General features: G+C 48.6%; 2 protein-coding genes across 2 annotated transcripts in view; one reads left to right on the top strand and one right to left on the bottom strand.

Annotated features, from left to right (window-relative positions):
• Positions 1–3,215: 3,215 nt before the first annotated feature.
• Positions 3,216–3,986, bottom strand: LOC135398419 (uncharacterized). Its single transcript, XM_064629828.1, has one exon. It carries the CDS (start codon positions 3,984–3,986, stop codon positions 3,216–3,218), a length of 771 nt encoding a protein of 256 aa, XP_064485898.1.
• A 4,948-nt stretch (positions 3,987–8,934) lies between these two features.
• The window catches only part of LOC135397778 (uncharacterized), a 53,462-nt gene continuing 43,908 nt past the window's right edge, over positions 8,935–18,488 (top strand). Inside the window, exon 1 of the mRNA XM_064629355.1 lies at positions 8,935–9,013. Coding sequence (XP_064485425.1) covers positions 8,956–9,013 — 58 coding nt within the window. The 5' untranslated portion in view covers positions 8,935–8,955. The remainder of the gene's footprint in view (positions 9,014–18,488) is intronic.

Here is an 18,488-nt window from a genome sequence, read left to right as displayed (position 1 = left end):
CTATTACGGTGCTTGCGTCAGCGTTTTCTCGGGGTGGCTCAGCGATGTTGCGGAGAGTTGTGGTTTTGGTGCTGGAAATGATTTGTTCGGCTGCTGCGTGTGTCGTGTTAGTGGGTCCGGTATCCGTGTCGTTGTTGGAATTAGGTTTTCCGAGTTTTGAGTGTTCCTTGTTAGCTAGCTCACGGTTAAGTTGTTGAATATGTAGTTCGAGAGTGTTTGCCTCCGCGTCGGTGAGATTGATATTGTTCATATGGGCCTGGATCGTAGCGAGTTGCGCGTGGCACTGTTTCTTTAATATTTCAAGAAATGTACGGGCTGTGTTGTTAAGGGCTGACGCCCACTCTAGCTCTAGTTCAGGTGTCAGTTTTCCTAATGCAGGAACTGTTTTAGGGGTGAGGCCTTTAGGTACTGTGTTGTGAGCCAGGTGGTGGGTGTAGATCCTTAGATGATGTAGGTATCGGCTACGTTTCTCCATGAGTTTTCGCATTTGTAGAAAGTTCGTTGACTGCATGGTAGGCTGGCGATTAGATAGTCAACGGTGTTTTCTGCGTGATGTGCGCGTGCGTCGTGTCTGTGGGGTCGGTGGCTGTGGAGACTCGCTGTGTTCCTCGATGTCATCTGTCTGTGTTTGCGTGCTTGTGGTTTTCCGTGTCACAGTTTGCGTGAACTTTGTGTGTGTGCGGGTTGTGTTTGGAGTGTTGTCGTTTCCCGTGTGTGTATGCGTGGGTGCAGTGGTCGTTGTGGTCCCCTTTGATGCCATCGTGTGTTCTGGCGTGTTTGCGGTGCTGGCACTTACAGTGTGAGCTGGTTGAGGATGTTGTGTTTGAGCGTTTGTCAGTGCAGGACGGCATCTATGGACCATTAAGTGTTTGATGTTGAGTGCCATAGCTCGTACGCCTGCGTGGTTTGGGTGGATGCCGTCCCGAGCGAGATGTGCTTCAGCGTGGTATTCGAAAGCTGCGTGTGTGATAACCACAACGTTGGTGTGTACCTGACGCATGTGGATGAGGTGGTTGTTGACAGCGTGCACCTTCCTGTCGAACTCGTGTAGCCATGTGTCCTGGTATATGTATGCTCGGTGTTTGTTCTGTCTTCGGGGAAGTATCGTTGTCAGTACTATTTCAGCGCCTGGTCTGTTGTTTGTGATGAAGGAAACTAGTGTTTCGAATTCCTGGATGACATGTTGTGCTGTCGACCGTGCGATGTCGTTGGTCCCTACGTGGAGTATGAAGTGCGTGATGTTCGGTGGGGCGGCGGTTACATGTGTCATGATGTCTCGTATTCTTGCGCCGCTTGAGAAGTGTATGTGAGGTCCGTGTTCTCCGTGCGGGACGTGTTCGTGTATGTACTTGTAACAGCTATCCCCTAGGAGTGCGACATGTGAGAAAGCGAGGACGGGTTGCTTACCTCCTGAGGCCATCGGATCGTCAGTAGCGAACGTAGATGGGTAGAAATCCAGCGAACCGGTAGAGATGTAGGAAGGGAGTTGCCTCCGTGGAGTAACCGGGAGTACCGGAGTAGTAACCGGAGAGTAACCGTGGAGTAACCGGGTAGAAATCCAGCGAACCGGTAGAGATGTAGGAAGGGAGTTGCCTCCGGGAGTAACCTCCGTGGTGAAAACTCCCTTCCTACATCTCTACCGGTTCGCTGGATTTCTACCCATCTACATAACCTCCTGATTGGCTTGCTAGACCGGCTGCTCAGGCTGCAGAGCAACAGGACAGCACAGCAACCAAAACTTTGGATACGCGAGCAGCAGGGAATTTCTGCATCTCGGCAGCGCTGCTGCTCTCGCCCGGAGCTATGGGACCGCTCGTGTCGCTGCAGCTCTGGTGCTCCGCTGCTGTTGCTCTGCTGCGGCTGCTCAAATCGAGGCTATGGGACCCCGCCTTAAGGATGGACCCGTAAAAGAAGCACTTGACCCGGGTGCATGCGCTTATTGGTACGTACATTTGTGAGCCTCGAGCCTATCTGTCAGACGTGCAACATTCTTGTTGCACTCCTCTGTATTGTAGCGTAATCCATGCCCACAGCCATGATCATTCATGTTTCGATTTCACACAGGGCTGCTTGCATTTGGATTGCTATACAACTCTATGCTTGCTAGTTTTGGCGTTGATACAAATACGTGCCGCAAGAAGGAAGTGAGGCAACGACAGGAAGGCACGCTATGCAGTCCTGACCATTGTTTCCCACTCATTAATGTTAATTTGTTAATGCTGAGTATCACATATGTTGCGTTATCTGCACTGACTCATAAGCATGATCCTTGCTTTGCAGGTTATTTTTTTGCAGCAAATATGACACGACCCCTATCTTCAATGGTATCCAGAGAAATAAAGTTATTAAAGTAAAGTAAAGTTTTCATCGTCATTCCTGTTTCCTGAGTATGAAATGGCCGGAGTGGGCAACTGCATTGGCGCTAGCGTTTTCCAATGTGATCAGGTTATTTTCCGTGTTTAGAATGCGAGTTTCAATTTAGCTTTTATATGCAGCAGGGTTATCATCAGAAACTACTGAGAAACTCATCAGAAGTTCAACTGTTTGCATCACAAATTAATCAGAAACACACATAAAAATCAAGAAACACATCATAAACTCACAAGACTTTCAATCATCACACAGTTATCAGAAACTCCGTGGGCAATTTTAAACAGAAATGCATCAGAAACTCATCACAAAATTCGTAAGAAATTCTGATGTGCAAGATGTCAAAATTTTTGTAAGAGTCTAGACCGAAATCGAGGAAGCAGATTACTGGTCATCCATACGGCACGAAGAAGTTACAAAGCGCGTGCCCGAAAAACAGCAGATGGCCCACACGAAGCTACCGGTGACGTCACGCATGATACAGGGGGTAGGAGAGGGAACCTTCAGAAGTTCCGATTTTGTTTTCAGCTTCTCAGTTCTTCTGGCAACTAGCGAGTCCTCGACTGTCAAACCAACTTTATTTTTCTGATTTCGGAAGAATGTATCGAACTTATTTACACAGTCATTATAATAGTTCAGGGGGGGGGATATATTGAATAGAGTGAAAGAAAAAAGGAAATGCCAGCCTGGCTATATTGCCAGCTTGCTATTCCGAAAAAGAGAAATCCGAGAAAGAGCAAAAAGATACAGAAGGAAACTGAAAATAAACAAGAAGAAAGAAGGAAAAGGAAAACATGAAAGAAAAACAGGCACGCAGTGCAGTGCAGTACAGCACGAATGTCCAGTTAGAGTGCAGACGCAAGGCCCGAGTCTTTCAAGAAGCGGGGCAGGGCTGTAGTTACGGCAAACTGAGTAGGCCGAGGGACGGAACCAAGGAGGGTGGCCATGGACAATGTGCTGCAGCCCAGCTGTATTAGACAGCGATGGAGGGCTTGCCGTTGGGGAATGTGCTGCTGGCAGTGCACAAGACAATGAGGAATGTCGGCCACCTCACCACAGCTCGAACACAGGGGGGAGCCGGATTGGCCCATTTTGTAAAGAAGCAATGGGGTGCGGGCAACGTTGAGACGGAGGAGGTGCAGCAGTGATTCCTCCTGACGGCTGCAGCGACACGCAATGAAAAAGGTAACCGAGGGGTCGATGGACTGTATGTGACTGTTGTAGGCGGCGGCCTGAGATCTAAATGCTTGGACACGGGCTGCACGTCGGCGGCGAATACCTAAATGGCAAGCGGAAAGTGTAAGTGATGGACGTACAGTGGCAGGAGTAGCAGCTGCGGCGGCTCGTCTTACAGCCTCGTCTGCGCGTGTGTTACCGGTCAGGCCCACATGACCGGACACCCATTGAAGGGACAAAGCATGACCATTGGCACGGAGTCTGTTATACATCTGAATGATCATGCTGGGTATATCCTGTATGAGGTTGGTGCGGGGCGACATCAAGCGGAGGAGGGACGCCTTGCTGTCGGTGAGGACGACCCATTTCGCAGGCGGCAAGTCAGTAATGTATTCCAGGGCGGTAAGAATGGCGAACAGTTCAGCCTCGGTGGACGACATGGGATAGGGCACTTTGTAGGCCTGTTCATGGTCTGTATCCGTAACGTAAAAGGCTGCGCGCGCCCAATGCGTCAGGCATTACGGAGGCATCGGTGAAGATTTGTCGCCAATGGGGATGAGTAGAGGTGAGGTGGGCCAAAGCGAGTTATTGGGCTACCACAGGGCTGACTACCTTCTTTCGGGGATGGTCTGGTATAGTGGAGTGAATGCGAGGCCGTTTTAAGGTCCACATTGCTGGCACAAAGGTAGTGGCAGGTGTTGAGGACGGGAGATAGTCTCGTAAGCGTGCAACTGCTTTGGCAAAGCGGATGCAGGGCAGCTCACAGCAATGCGGCGAAGAGGATGAGAGGGTTGCGTCAGACAGCGGGCGTAGACGCGGAGGGTGGCTGAGTCCCGCAGAATGGGTATAGGCTGCTCCCGAGCTTCGGCGAGTACGGTTCGAGGGACACCAAATAATAGCATAGAGACAGGGACAAATAGGGACAGCAAAATGGTTTAGGATTGTCGCTGTGAAACTTCCATCCATAAGGGTGAACGGTATGGCTGATGAGGTGTTGTGTTATCTCAGGTTTGCTGGAGGGCGCTGTGATCTTGTGTGGTGCAGTGTCGCCGTGGTATGCCAAAGGGTGTCTGGCCATTAGGCGGAGCCCAATGAAGTGGTCCAACATGGAGGCGTGACTTGGAACGGCGAAGCGAGGATTTCGCGACAATTTTTTTCACAATATTTCAGTTTTATACCGTAGGTGTACATTACGTTGCTATGTTGCTATTATCTTGCAAATCACCTCTAAATTACGCTCCAGTGTGTCCATGTTCGTGAAGAGAATATGTTTCGTCGTCCTTTTTAGGCCTAGTAAAGACAACGATCGCAAGCAAATAGCAAGAAAAACGCAACATATGGTCGAAAATTTGCATTTTATGACATGCTTTTGTTCATATACACACCCTTGCCCGTCCTTGATTCAATCTTGATATGTTTTATAGTTAAAATACGTATAATACCGGCGCTCTGTTCCAACAATCGGTTCTACCGGCCAATCACTCCTGCTAGCAAGCACTTCTGCTGTGTCTCCCCGACATGCCCCTCTCCATCCAGAGGGCGCCGATAAAAGTGGAGACAAAATCCATTACGTTCGTAGGTCGTCGGGAAATATCCTGTTCAATGTAATCCAATCCAGTTTCCCGAAAATGTCCGCACCCAGTGAATACATGTTATATATAGCTTGGATAGCCTGGGATTAATATCGAACTGTATTTTGGCTCGTGATTGGACAGAGCTCAAAAAGTGGATGGAGCTTCAGGTATAGGCAGGTTCCACTAATGGCCAGACTCCCTTTTGCATACACGGCACTGGTGTGGAGTAGGGTGGCTGAATACTAGCTCCCTCTGCGGAGGGAGCTAGAATTCAGGCACCATAGTGTGGTGTGGTGTGTTATTTCTCGATGTTTACGTGGTTTCCTTCCCTTTCTCATTTCCCGTGAATAAAGGTGGAAAGTACGACATCCACCCTGTCCGTTCTTGTTGTTTTCTCCGTCCTGTTCTCTTCAGTTATGTACCAACCGGCCCTTTGTACCTTATTTACATTACGTCGCATACGATGGGATATTGTGGTAACACGGCGTTCGGCGGGGACGGGTAAGGGGCAAAGTGCAAAGGACGGCGTAAAGCAGGAAATATGTGATGATGTCGTGTTGCCATTGGGACTGCATCCTGGGGACGGTGGGGGTTGAAGCGAGTTATCGACGGTCCCCCCGAGACAGTATTATGGGCACACGTCGCATGAGCTGATGTGCACCTAACGCTGTTGCTACTGCTCCCCGTTCCCACTGATGTGGAAACGAGGCTGTAAACGAGGTACGCCACAGTGCTGAGGGGTCCACGGAGTTCCATATTAGTCACACACTGCAGCGCATATCTGGAATCCGTATATACGACCCAGGAGCTGCGGGGCTCTCCGTAATTTTCCGCATGGTCAAACGAATGGCAAAGAGTTCAGCGCACGTCGAACAACAATAACAACTTTATGTGATGAATATGATGTGAACGTTTCTTGTGTGAAAATGTTAAAGTGTAAATTTGCGTGAAGTGTGTGTGTGTGATGTGGAGTGTTGTGAAAGTGTCTTATGTGAAAGACGATGGCCAGTTGATATGAACTCGCGAGGAATGCCAAAGGTGCAGGATGAACTTTCCAGTGCGGTCTGTGAAGACAGCTGTGGAAGTCGTATAACATTCACACATCATAGCCAGGGTGCGCTGCTTAGTCACGTACGGTGCAAGCTCTCTTTTCTTCCTAGGGTGATCAGGCACTGAAAGGGGAGAGGACTGGTGCTGGGAAAGTCAAAGGAGGCGTCGTGTTCAGCAGGAACGCTGGGTTTCCGTTGAGTGACGCATTGACGTACCTTGCAGTGCTTCCATATCCGGATCTTACCCCCGAATTCATACATGTGACTTGACTTGAAGCCACATCTTGACGTGTGCAAGTCTTCGCCAAGGCCTATCCTCGTTCAAGACGATTTGCGCCTTTCATGAACGCTCCCGGTGGCCTACTTCGTCAAGTCGCAGCCTGCTAACTTTAACTGCGTCTGGGAGCGAGACTTTCGGTGAAGGTTGCACTTAAATTTGCTTTGTAGTATGAAAACGCGACATTTCTTATAATATTTATATACGCGATTTCTTATAACATTATATACGCGACATTTCAGGACTTATATGTGCCACACATGTCGTCTGGCACCAACGCTTGTGCAAAGTCCTTGTAAACAAATTGATGACGCATCATCTCATGTGAAGCCAAGCCAAGGCAAGATTCTGAGTGTCATGGGGCTTCCTGAAGCTGCCGTAATGGAGCGTTATCCATGTCGGTTTCAAGGTAACCCGAGCGCTGTCTTGACATTTTCAGCACACATGTCAAGTCGAGGTCGCTGCGTAAAAACGCTTCAACCGCTACGAACCTAGCAGGGTTTTTGAAGTGCATTGGCACTCTTCAAAGGCATCTGCAAGCCAAGTCGAGATCAAGTCACATCTAAGAATTTGAGGGGTTAGTGACTAGTGGGTGTCACCAAAGACACTGCGGACACCTTTCACTGCAGCGAAGGACATCTAGCTGGACATCCTTCGCTTCAGCGATGATCGTACGAGTATCTATTGCTGGAACTCCCAAGCACACACGGAGACTATATACCCCGAGTATCCCCTTTACAAATCTCTCAAACGTTTTTCTATAGAACCGCTATGTATACACGATAGACACAGTACATTCTCCGTAGAGAGTCAGTAGAATTCTGTACTACCTTCCAATGAGGCCCTATAGAATTCTTACAGAATATTGGCCACCGTAATTCTATTGATCCTCCATTGAGTTTTAAGTGCACGAGTTCCTATCGACACCCTTTAGAATCTCTTTTAAGTCATGCAGTGCCCTTTCATAGCTCCAGGAATGAATTGTGTGCGTGAGTGACACATAAAACAGATATATATTTACAATAAAATATATTACAAATAAAATTTATTAATACTACTTAAGCTCTCTTGAGAGACAGAGACGACAAGCTGCTCTTCAGTTGACTATCGGATATGCTGGGGAACTTTCCGTGTGTGCATCTACCATGCATAGATTAAGAATGTGCACATAAAAACCTGTAGAGCAATCTGTGTTCATAAATATCTGGTTCACTTCTGCTAGAGGAGACGAGGCTTTGAATTACACATCACCACATTTTGCCATAGCAGATATTGAAACGTATGTGAAATAGCAGAGAACAAGCACAGAGAGTATACAACACTCGGGGGCTGATATGATATGAAAACACTCAGTTCAGCATAACCCTGCTCCGCAAATAGTTCTCAATTACATTTTGTTGTACAACGTAAGCATTCGAAAAAACAATTGGGCGATTCCACGCTAAAACGCCCAGAGACCCTGATCGACCCCACGCATTTTTTTCTAAAAAGATTAGGAGGTGTTCCTGGTCGTATATAATGTCGCATAAGGTGTCCTGGAATAAGATAAGCTGGAGGCAGTCACTTTGTAGGTGGTACACAATTTGAATCTAACCGTACAAAAAAAGTACAAAAAAGAATGCTGGAAAGATAGTGAAAAAGTAACATTTCTCTCTAGCACTGATGACTACAGAGGTTTCTGTGAAGGATTTCCTTTGAGTAAGTAGCAACTTTTTAAATCAAGGTGTAATGAGTTTTCTCAACAGAAAGTCAAAAGAATTACGATTGAGTCCACCACACATGTATTTCTAATGATGTCAGTCAGAAGACTCTCTATTGAGTTTGAAGTGACAGTAATGTTGTATAATTATTCAACAGTGCTGTCACTCGATTTTCTATGGAATTTTTAATTACTCAAAAGAAACACAATTGACACCCTAAACCCCATTTGGCATTTTTGTAAGGCCCCTGCACTTGGAGACTATGAAAAATTGATTGATTGATTGGTAAAGGAAAAAAAAAACAACTGGAGATGTTAGTCCCAAACTACTCGGGACTGGCTTATCCGGGGCGCGTCATTGAGGGCCCAGGAAAATCTAACCTTCATTGAGGTTGACTGTAGCTGCAGGTCGCTCCTCAAAAGGGGTCCACGAACACACGTACATCAAATAAACAGTAAACCAGCAAACTTCCTTAACTGAACTTGGCTCTTAACTCTTACGAAAGCACTCTTAAAAGTAGACATATATCTGCCATCTTATGTAACTGGGTCTTTTTTATAAAAGCGCCATCCACGAGTGCCACTAGCTATTATATCCCGTTGCTTTAGTAACTTGTAGTAAATCCCGTTTTCGGCATATCAAGTAAAAGAAAATCATAACGGGACGTTAAGCCTGTGCATCCTTTTGTTTCTGGCTTTAACTGCACTGAGCAGGTTGGACATCATACAATACGTTCTGATGAGATTCTTGTTCGGTTAATTTCTAGGTCTCATTATTCTTCTTGTAATTGCGTTGGAAACATCTGTACGATGAGGACGTTCTCTATCTTCGGTTTACTTGCTGTGGTTGCCATCTTCGAGGCTACCAGTAAGAGAGGTTCTTCTTTGCTTCCATATTTTTGTTCTTTCATTGGGTGCCTCATACCTGGACTGTATTGACCGCATTTCTTGGCATGTCTTATTGTAAGAAATGACTTTCATATTGCGGGAGTGCTGGTGTTTCCTAGAGGTCGCAACACCCATACCTTCTTCTTTTCGGGTTTTTTGGTCGTTCTAGGAGGCATTTTGGGGGAGGGTGGGGGTGCTGCAAGATCTGACGCCAAAGGCCCAGCTTCTATGCCAGGACACTCTTTGATTAACAGTTACATTTCCAGGGCACTACAACATGTCACGTCGACTGGGATATACCCAAGTTCGAATACCGGTGCCAGCTACTGCCTGGGGTTTTACAGTGATAGCTGTTAAGGGCTCAATTTCGTGAAGATCTTGTCGCGTATGACGTATCGCCGATGCATAATGTAAAACCCCGAGACTAGGGACCACGAAGGGACCGACACAACACGACAGACTTCGTGTTGTGTCTGTCCCTTCGTGTTCCCTAGTCTCGAGGTTTCACATTATGCATCATCTTCACCAGCTCGCTTGCTTCCTAGCCATTTTTTCATTGGCATCGCCGAAACACAGAAGAGAAGAAACGCAGACAAGAAGAAGGCAAAAGAAGAAGCAGAAGAAAAAGTTGCAGGACGCAGAACGGTCATTTCGGAGAGTCACGTTGGCTGTGGCCTCATTATGGCCCGTCCTTGAAGTACTTGCACTGGCAAGATATGACGCCAATCTGCGCTGCAAATGAACCGCGCTGTCGCTGTCGTTCATTTGATATCATTTGCATCATATCTGCCTATCTTTCCCGGGTTTTCCTCAGACTCTGTCAGACATATGTCGGCATAGTTCCCCACCTCTGTGAGGCCGACGACGGCGTGCTTTTTTACATGCACCACCACCACAAGTTGGGGTACTTCTATGGTGCTGTGTTCTTTCTTGCTCCCTGTCTCAGGTTTTCTAGTTTTTCAATGTACCAGCTCGCCTGCACTCTAGCAATTTTACCATCATCGCATCAATCTTCTCTGCTCATTGGACCACGATTCGCAGGGACTGTTTCATCTTACACTAGCTCAATGGCTACAATAGTCATCATTGGTCACCCCATTCTACATTTCCGGGACATTCACTGCCACGCGGAATTTTAGATTTTAATGCCTGAGCTCTCCACCAGATAGTGGGATGCATGAATGGCGCGTGGCGAAATTCGAGAATTCGGTGAAATTTCACCAGCTCCACATGTAATGTACAATGCAATGCGAGCAACGTGCAATGAACGACATACTCGACTTTCTCCGTATAAGTGAACAGCAATCTGCTAGCGGACTTATGCACTAATTCCTCGAGAAGCGCTAGAATTGAGACAAGCATTCCAAGTTACATGCATACACATACTCCCTCATCCGAACCTAGGTGGTGTGTGACGCAGAAAATCAAAGGAGCCAAAATCCTCGGCCCATTCGAAATCTCCGATAGGAGTGTATTTTATCATGTGTATCTGTAGAGGTTGGTGTAATCTATGCACTATAAGTACACCTCTTGTTTATTGGTCACATCCCCATTTTTTCTGTATCACACCACCATCACTTTCTTCATTATTGGGATCGTATACCCACTGCACAGAGGGTTGTTGGAACGCAAATAACGCTTGCTTGCCTGAGAGGGCCTGCTTATTTTGTGCATCTATACATTTCTTATTTGATAATCAACTCTAGTTTGCATTCATATAATTTAGGGCGCGCTACCACGAATAGGATGCTAGAGAGACGCAAGGAAGCAATTCCGAACAAAGCGTCATAGCACAGGTGTCAGAAGTGCTGCATCAAGTCCGCATGTAACATATCCGTTTTCAACTACACTAGACTAGAATCCCTCAAATTTGAGCACCCAAATCTGCCCAATCTACTCCTAATTATTATTATTATTTCATTTCTTCTTATTACTTTATTTATTTATTATTGAAAACTTAGAATGATTAAACACGTGTAGAATGTACTGGTAGCCTTAGCCATTTATATGTTCCCGCATTAGGTCGTTTTGAAATGCTGATTGTTTTGGAAGGCCCGATTCGTCCTACACCGTAAAAGTGCTAGCGTAAAAGCGCAAAATTTTGGAAACGTCCCTAAATATACATACCTGCTTCAGGCATTGGAGGGCCTCCACACCTCCCATAGATTTGATGGTTTCCACGATCCCTCCAAGCGACAAGGTTTGGTAGAGGTGTCCCAGGCATTGCAAACTATCTCTAAATACAAAGGTGCCAATCTCTAACTATTTTTCCCGTGGAACTAGCTACAATGAAAGGAGGCCACTTCCATCCTCGAATATTAAATTCGCGTTACACCCCGGCCAAATCGTACAACAATTTATGCACCATGATCGGTAATTTCTCCATGGTCGTGCACGCAAGGTTGCAGGAGTTACATAATGTCGTGATATAATCTGTCTAGGTGGCAGTACAGAGCCTCGAATGGTCGTGATAAGGGACACCTGTAGATCTGTCATGAACTTGGGTTACAGTACGCGCAATAAGAAGGAACAAATATGCTAAAAAGAGACACAGAAAACACTGGTCCAAAAACGCGTGCTAAATGACTACGATCGCGACACATAAAAAAAAAAAGAGAAAGGAAAAAAAAAGCGGGAGAGTATCTTAATGCCTTATCTGGGACATTAAAGTTAATTGACGAGCGAAGATCGGGACAATTAACCAAATAATGAGCTGCGTTATATAACAAACCGAAGTCATAGTACAGACGACGCAAAGACAAGGGGCAATAAACAGGTATACAAGGTGTACTTTTTTCTAATGCAGTGTGATTCGTTGCCTACAGTGAACGTTTTCCAAAAATTGTTGTCGCAAAAAAAGTAAATAATGGCTCTAAACCGACCGAATATTCGCTGCACTCTTTCGCGCGCATGCCCCACCCTGCGATGCCAACAACAATGGCGACAATTGCCATTTTGACATCGCGCACCATCAACCATTCCAAATGCGGGACGCTTATACATTGATTATGTTGTAATAGTGGGAAGTGAGGTCAAGTTGTATACATCTGTCCACTTGTCAATCCCAAGGTAGCCAGATGAAACGGCACCGAAAGTCGACAATGTTCAATTTCATGTGCGCAGTATGTTTTCGGTGGTGTATTTCGCCGCGAGGTCACCGCGATGCTCCCGCAACCGGTTCCTTCGCGAGCGGCAGCTTGTCTCAGTGGGGCCCGTCATTGGCTAGGAGAGCAAAATCTCCCCCACCTCCAGCGCCTGGAAAGCGGTGTTGCTATACGTTGGAACGTTGTGACGTGATACGGTTCCAAGGATGAGGGACTGGGAGGTGCCCGGGTTCGAATCCCGGTGCCGGCTGTGCTGTCTGGGGTTTTCCTCAGACGTTGTCTGACATATGTCGGCACAGTTCCCTTAGAAGTCGGCCCAGGACGCACATTCCCCCAAGTCGTCAGTCGTGACGTTGCCCACCTCTGTGAGGCCGACAACGGCGAGCCCTTTCGCCATCCACCACCACCACCACCACCACCACCAGGGATGAAGGAGAAACGCGCGCGCATTATGCTCTTTGAATGGCATTGTTTCGTGGTAAAGACGCTCGCTCGAGGTAAATGAATTCCATATTTGGATATCGTGAGCCACGTTCTTTCATGAAGCATAATAATTGGAGAATGTTCGTCGAGCTGTTTAGTGTCCCTTTAAGTAGTTCACTCTTGACAGATCAGGTCGTATATTTTTGTTCGAAAGGTAATGCATTTCCTATTTTAACGAGTTTCTGCGCTACTTTGCGCGAAGTTCTATTCGGTATAGTTTAGTATCAGCATCGCAAAGGACAGGAATCCACGCCACTTGAAATTACCCAGCATGAAAACGCTTGCGCAACATCATGTGAGAAACTGTTGTGAGGAAAGCTGAGGCCATCAAGCATCCTATTCAACACGTTTTCACACTCTACTGTGTAGAGCTACATAAATAATAGCGCTGGTGGATGTAGTGCAGAAAAGGAACCGGTGGCGGTGGCTGTGCTCGAGCTCACAGCATATAACTGTGACGAAGAACTACGGACATGTTATTCGTGATGGTTCAAGTCATTTTGACTCCTTTCTTAGCTGTAACGCCTCGTGTCGCAGACCTGGGTGATGTGCTGTCGCTGTTAGCTAAAAATGCCTGCTTTTTCCTTGTCGTTTTAGATGAAAACGTTCTGTATAGTAGTGAGTGGCACTTGTTTACATTCCATTAAATCTCCTCGTTCATGGAGGACATGTTTTTTTTTATTGTGATTGTATTTTCATCCGATATATGCGCACACTGTTGGGAAATACACAGTTTGAGGCGCTACTTCTGCTTTAATTTTCAAAAGTGAAATTTCTGACATCAAACTACGTCTTTCTTTGCGCGCCGTATGGGGTGTTATGACTGGCGAGTGCGAATCACAAAAGTGGAAGCAATTTAAAACGATTATAACTTGAGAACTATTCAAGATATTCCAATGAGTGAGACAGCACTGCTACGTCACTGCTATCTATGGATACCAGGTACAAATTTCATGTGACAAATGCACGCGTTACAGACAATGGTGCAGGAGACGGGTATGTCGCGCAATTGAGGGCGAATGATGTCAGTCGCCCAACAACCACCGCGCGTAGCATGCGTACTTCTGTCGCAGCAAAACACATGGGATGTGAAACGACACGTCTTATGCGCTTTAACCGCGACTTATACAGCGTGCGTCACGAGAAACTCACCAAAATTTTGTTAAATTCGTGGATCATTTTTACTTCGATAATCCTACTGAAAGGTAATATTGTGCAGGTAATTAGTGCAATTGTCTCGATTGACTTGCATAATGAATATCCTTAAAAGCATACTTTCATCGAGAGCTAGCTCAAGGGACAGTACACAAGACGTGTCTGCAGGAACGTCCGGATGTGGACCCTGTGTTGTTGAAGGGCGAAGAATTGCGGACTTTGTACACTTGTTCACAGATTCAAGCGCTGGGAATCCATAGTCCGCTCAACTGCACACTTGGAGACATGGAGATAGCGTCGGAGAACATAAATGGATTACGGAGCGAAATGACGCTGCGCTTGCTGAATGCCGTTATACGAGGGGTGTTCGAGTCAAACCCGGAATTTTCATTTTTCGCAAAAGTAAAATGAACTTACATGCGAGAAATTAGTTTTATTTTTCAACGTAATCTCCAGCTGCACTAATGCACTTTCTCCCAGCGTTTCACGAAGGGCTTGGTTGCCACCAGCGTAGAAATCCTTACGTCGATGCTGACAACATGGGCAAAACCTCTGGTCATTTCGAATGCGCGTCTATTACAACAAGAAAGTTGTAGTGCTGGAAAGGTCCCGCAAGGTCTGCGTGGATCCGTTTCCATGGTCGGGTTGGCCACTCCCATGGATGTACAGGGGCTGCAGCAGGCTCGTTACGGTGACGTTGGCAGTCGTCGCGATTCCGTACTCTTGTCTCGATATCCGTATCTATATGCGGCGACCAGATGAAGCTACGTGCCAGTTCTTTCATTCTGATTACTCCAGGGTGACTGCTGTGTAGTTCATCTAGTATTCTGTTCCTCAGCTTCAGCGGTATTACCACTCGAAGACCCCACATCAGGCACCGTTGCTGTACGGACAATTCGTTCCGGCGTTGAAAGAAGGGCTTCAGGCTTGGATCCTTAATTTCAGCTGCCCAGTCTATCGTGGTGTGCTCCAGTACTCGGGAAAGGAGAGGATCTTTCGCCGTTTCTCTTGCGATATCCTTGCTGGTAACTGGTAAAGTGTCGAGCCACAGCGTGAAAAACGAGTCCACTTCATCCCGGACGTTTTGTCGCGTTGAGTGGAAGTCTGGAAAAGTAGTCAGGCGCACTGTTTTCTTCCGAAGAACAATGCTCGATGATGTAGTCGTACGCAGAAAGCGAGATTGCCCATCTTTGAATCCTCGCTGCGGCGATCGTCGGTATCCCCTTCTTCGAGCCGAAGATACACTGCAAAGGCTTGTGGTCAGTTACAAGCACAAATTTCCTTCCGTAAAGATAAAAATTAAATTTCTTAACACCAAACGCAAGCGCGAGCGCCTCTTTTTCTAGTTGGCTGTAGTTCTTTTCAGAGTCTGACAAAGTTCTAGAAGCGTAAGCTACTGGTCGTGTTGAACTGTCGTCATACACGTGAGAAAGTACCGCACCTAGTCCATACGGAGATGCGTCGCAGCTTAGTTGAAAGGGTTTGTCGGGGTCGTAATGCGCAAGCACTGCTGATGATGCGAGCAAGTCTTTCACTTGTGAGTACGCACGCTGGCACTCCAGGTCCCACAACCAAGTCACTTTTTCTTGTAGTAGTCGGTACACAGGATGCAACACCGTCGATGACCGAGGTAGAAATTTCCCGTAATAGTTTATCACCGACATGTGTCGGTGATAACTTCTGAACGTCTGGTACGTCTGATAACGTCTGGTACGTCTGAACACCCTTTCTGCCGACGTCCTGCCTACCTGCCTACTCTGCTCTCCACTTCGGCCCGCCCCTGAAACCCTCCCGGCCAGCTCTTGTCCGCACCGTTCATCCCGCCACTTCTGCCCACTCAGCACAAGACGTCCCTGTTCCACGTGTCGCCTGGTCGGCGGGTTTCGACGCACAGCTTCTTCGCGAGCTCTTCATGCAGCGCCTTCCATCTCAGGTCCAAATGATTCTGGCAGCCGCGTCAAGCCTGCCGCTTGCCAACCTCGCAGAACAGGCTGACAAAATTATGGAAGTTGTCGGCCGCGGTGTCTCCACGGTCACGCAGCCATCCCCAGAACTTTCGGCCCCCCGACGTCAAGGCCCCGGCTGTGCACCGCAAGACGACGTCCACGCACGTCTGAACACTCTTTCTGCCGACGTCTCCCACCTGCGCGCGAGCATTGACGCCCTTGCCAATGCCCATACAGACCGTCGACGACAACCCCTCCGTCGCCGCCGCTCAGGAAGCCGCAATTCCCAATCTCGCCGACGCTCGCCTTCCCCACGCTCTGGAGATTCCATATCCACTCCGTGGTGCTGGTACCACCATCGTTTCGTCGACAGGGCCGAACGCTGAACTCGCCCCTGCGGATGGTCGAGAAGCTCCCAAGGGGAGCACTGACGGCGACCAGCAGCACCCCGACTACCGCCACCGATCGCCTCTTCTATGTCACAGATCGTGCCACCAAGTTACGCCTTCTGGTGGACAAGGCGCAGAAGTCAGCGTCCTCCATGCTACACCTTCTGACCGGCGTCTCCCGCTCTTATTCCACCTTACGGTGGCCAACAATACCACCATCCCAGTTTTCCGCCAGCAGATTCTTAGCCTTAACATAGGACTACGCAGGAGCTTTTCCTGGCTTTTCCTGGTAGCCAGTGTCGGCCAACCCATATTGGCTGCAAATGTTTTGCAGCATTTCGGCCTCACGGTTAATGTGCGGAACAAGCTACTTCTCGACACATGCACGAAGCTTTCCGTACACGTCATGACCGGCAACCGACCTCCCAGCGCCGATACCGTCACGCTTCCTGCATTGACACCGCCGTACGCATCGATCCTTCGAGAGTTCCCTTCTCTCACCCAACCACCGGATTGGACGAGACCCGTCGCGCACGATATTGTGCATCACATCTGCACCACTGGACCACCTGTTTTTGCTCGACCTCGACGTCTCGCCCCGGAAAAACTCAAAATCGCCCGCACGGAGTTCGAGCACATGCTCGCTATTGGTGTCGCCCGACCTTCCTCCAGCGATTGGTCATCCCCGCTGCATATGATCCCCAAAAAGACCGGGGACTGGCGACCTTGCGGCGATTACCGTGCCCTCAACCTCGCCACAGTTCCAGACCGGTACCCCTTGCCTCGCCTGCAAGATTTCACCGTCAACTTGCACGGCGCTACCATCTTTTCTAAAATCGACCTAATGAAAACATACCATCAGATTCCCGTTGCCCCCGAAGACATCAAGAAGACCGCCATTACCACCCCATTCGGTCTGTTTGAATTCCAACGGATGCCTTTCGGGTTGCGCAACGCAGCACAGACCTTCCAGAGGTTCATTCATTCCGTCACCAGAGGCCTCCCTTTCGTCTTTGCCTATATCGACGACCTGCTTGTTGCAAGTTCTACCCCTGAGGAGTATGCCGACCGCCTCCGTCAACTTTTCGCGCGACTGGCCGCTCATGGCATCGTCATCAACTTCGAGAAGTGCGAATTTGGCGTTGAGTCCACCGAATTCCTTGGTCACATGGTCTCTTCCGCCGGCATCGCTCCTCTCGCAAGCAAGGTCGACGCGATCACCAGCTTTCCGCAGCCTCATTCTCTCCGCCAGTTGAGACGTTTTGTCGGTTTAATTAACTTTTACCGGCGATTCATCCCTCACTGTGACACCACTTTGCGCCCACTAGAAGCTCTCCTCAGTTATCGCGGCGGATCGAAACCCCTTCCCTGGTCAGCTGAAGCCGAAGCCGCCTTCTCGAAGATCAAGCTGGACCTCAGCGCGCAGATACAGCTGTACCATCCGAAGCATGGCGCTCCGACCGCACTAATGGTGGATGCCTCCAACGTGGCCGTGGGCGCGGCTTTGTATCAGAAGTTTAACGACAGCTGGCGCACTATAGCCTTCTTCAGTAAGAAGTTGAAACCCGCCGAACAGAAATACAGCAGTTCGGCAGTTGTCCTACCTGGCGGAATTCTGCACGCAGATCCAGTATGTGCAGGGAAGCGCCAACGGTCCAGCTGATGCCCTCAGCCGCATCGCGCCTCTCTGTGCGTGCCACATCCGTCTCGCCGGAAGACCTCGCCTCCGCTCAACCCTCCGACCTAGAGCTCCTCCAACTCCGTGAGACGCAGTCGTCTTCCCTAAGGCTGGAAGACATTCCGCTGCCCGGCACGGACATCACGCTGTGCAGCGACACTTCGACCGGCCGTGCAAGACCTTTCGTGCCAGCAGAGCTCCGGCGCGCTATCTTCGCTTCCATTTACGACCTGTCTCACCCCGGCGCCCGACCTACTCAGAAACTCATCGCCGAGCGCTACGTGTTGCCATCCATGAATGCTGACATTCGAGCTTGGGTGAGGTGCCGCGTCGCTTGTCAGCGCTCAAAGATCCAGAGTCACACCATCACCCCGCTTGGCAAGTTCGTGCCGCCTGACGCCCGCTTCGATTCCGTCCATCTTGACATAGTTGGTCCTCTTCCCATCTCGCGCGGATACCGGTACCTTCTCACGGCCATTGACCGGTTCACCCGTTGGCCAGAGTCTACGCCCATCACCGACGCAACCGGCGAAACCGTAGCCGCCACCTTCCTAAGCAATTGGATCGCCCGTTTCGGAGTGCCCTCACGAGTAACAACAGACCGAGGTCCTCAATTTGAAAGCCGCCTTTTCACCGCCTTCACCAATCTACTTGGCACCTCACACGTAAGAACAATTTCCTACCACCCTGCATCGAACGG

This window comes from Ornithodoros turicata, chromosome 6, assembly GCF_037126465.1.
Source record: "Ornithodoros turicata isolate Travis chromosome 6, ASM3712646v1, whole genome shotgun sequence".
In the NCBI taxonomy this organism is placed as follows: Eukaryota; Metazoa; Arthropoda; class Arachnida; order Ixodida; family Argasidae; genus Ornithodoros; species Ornithodoros turicata.
This window is presented reverse-complemented; position numbering and strand designations above follow the sequence as displayed.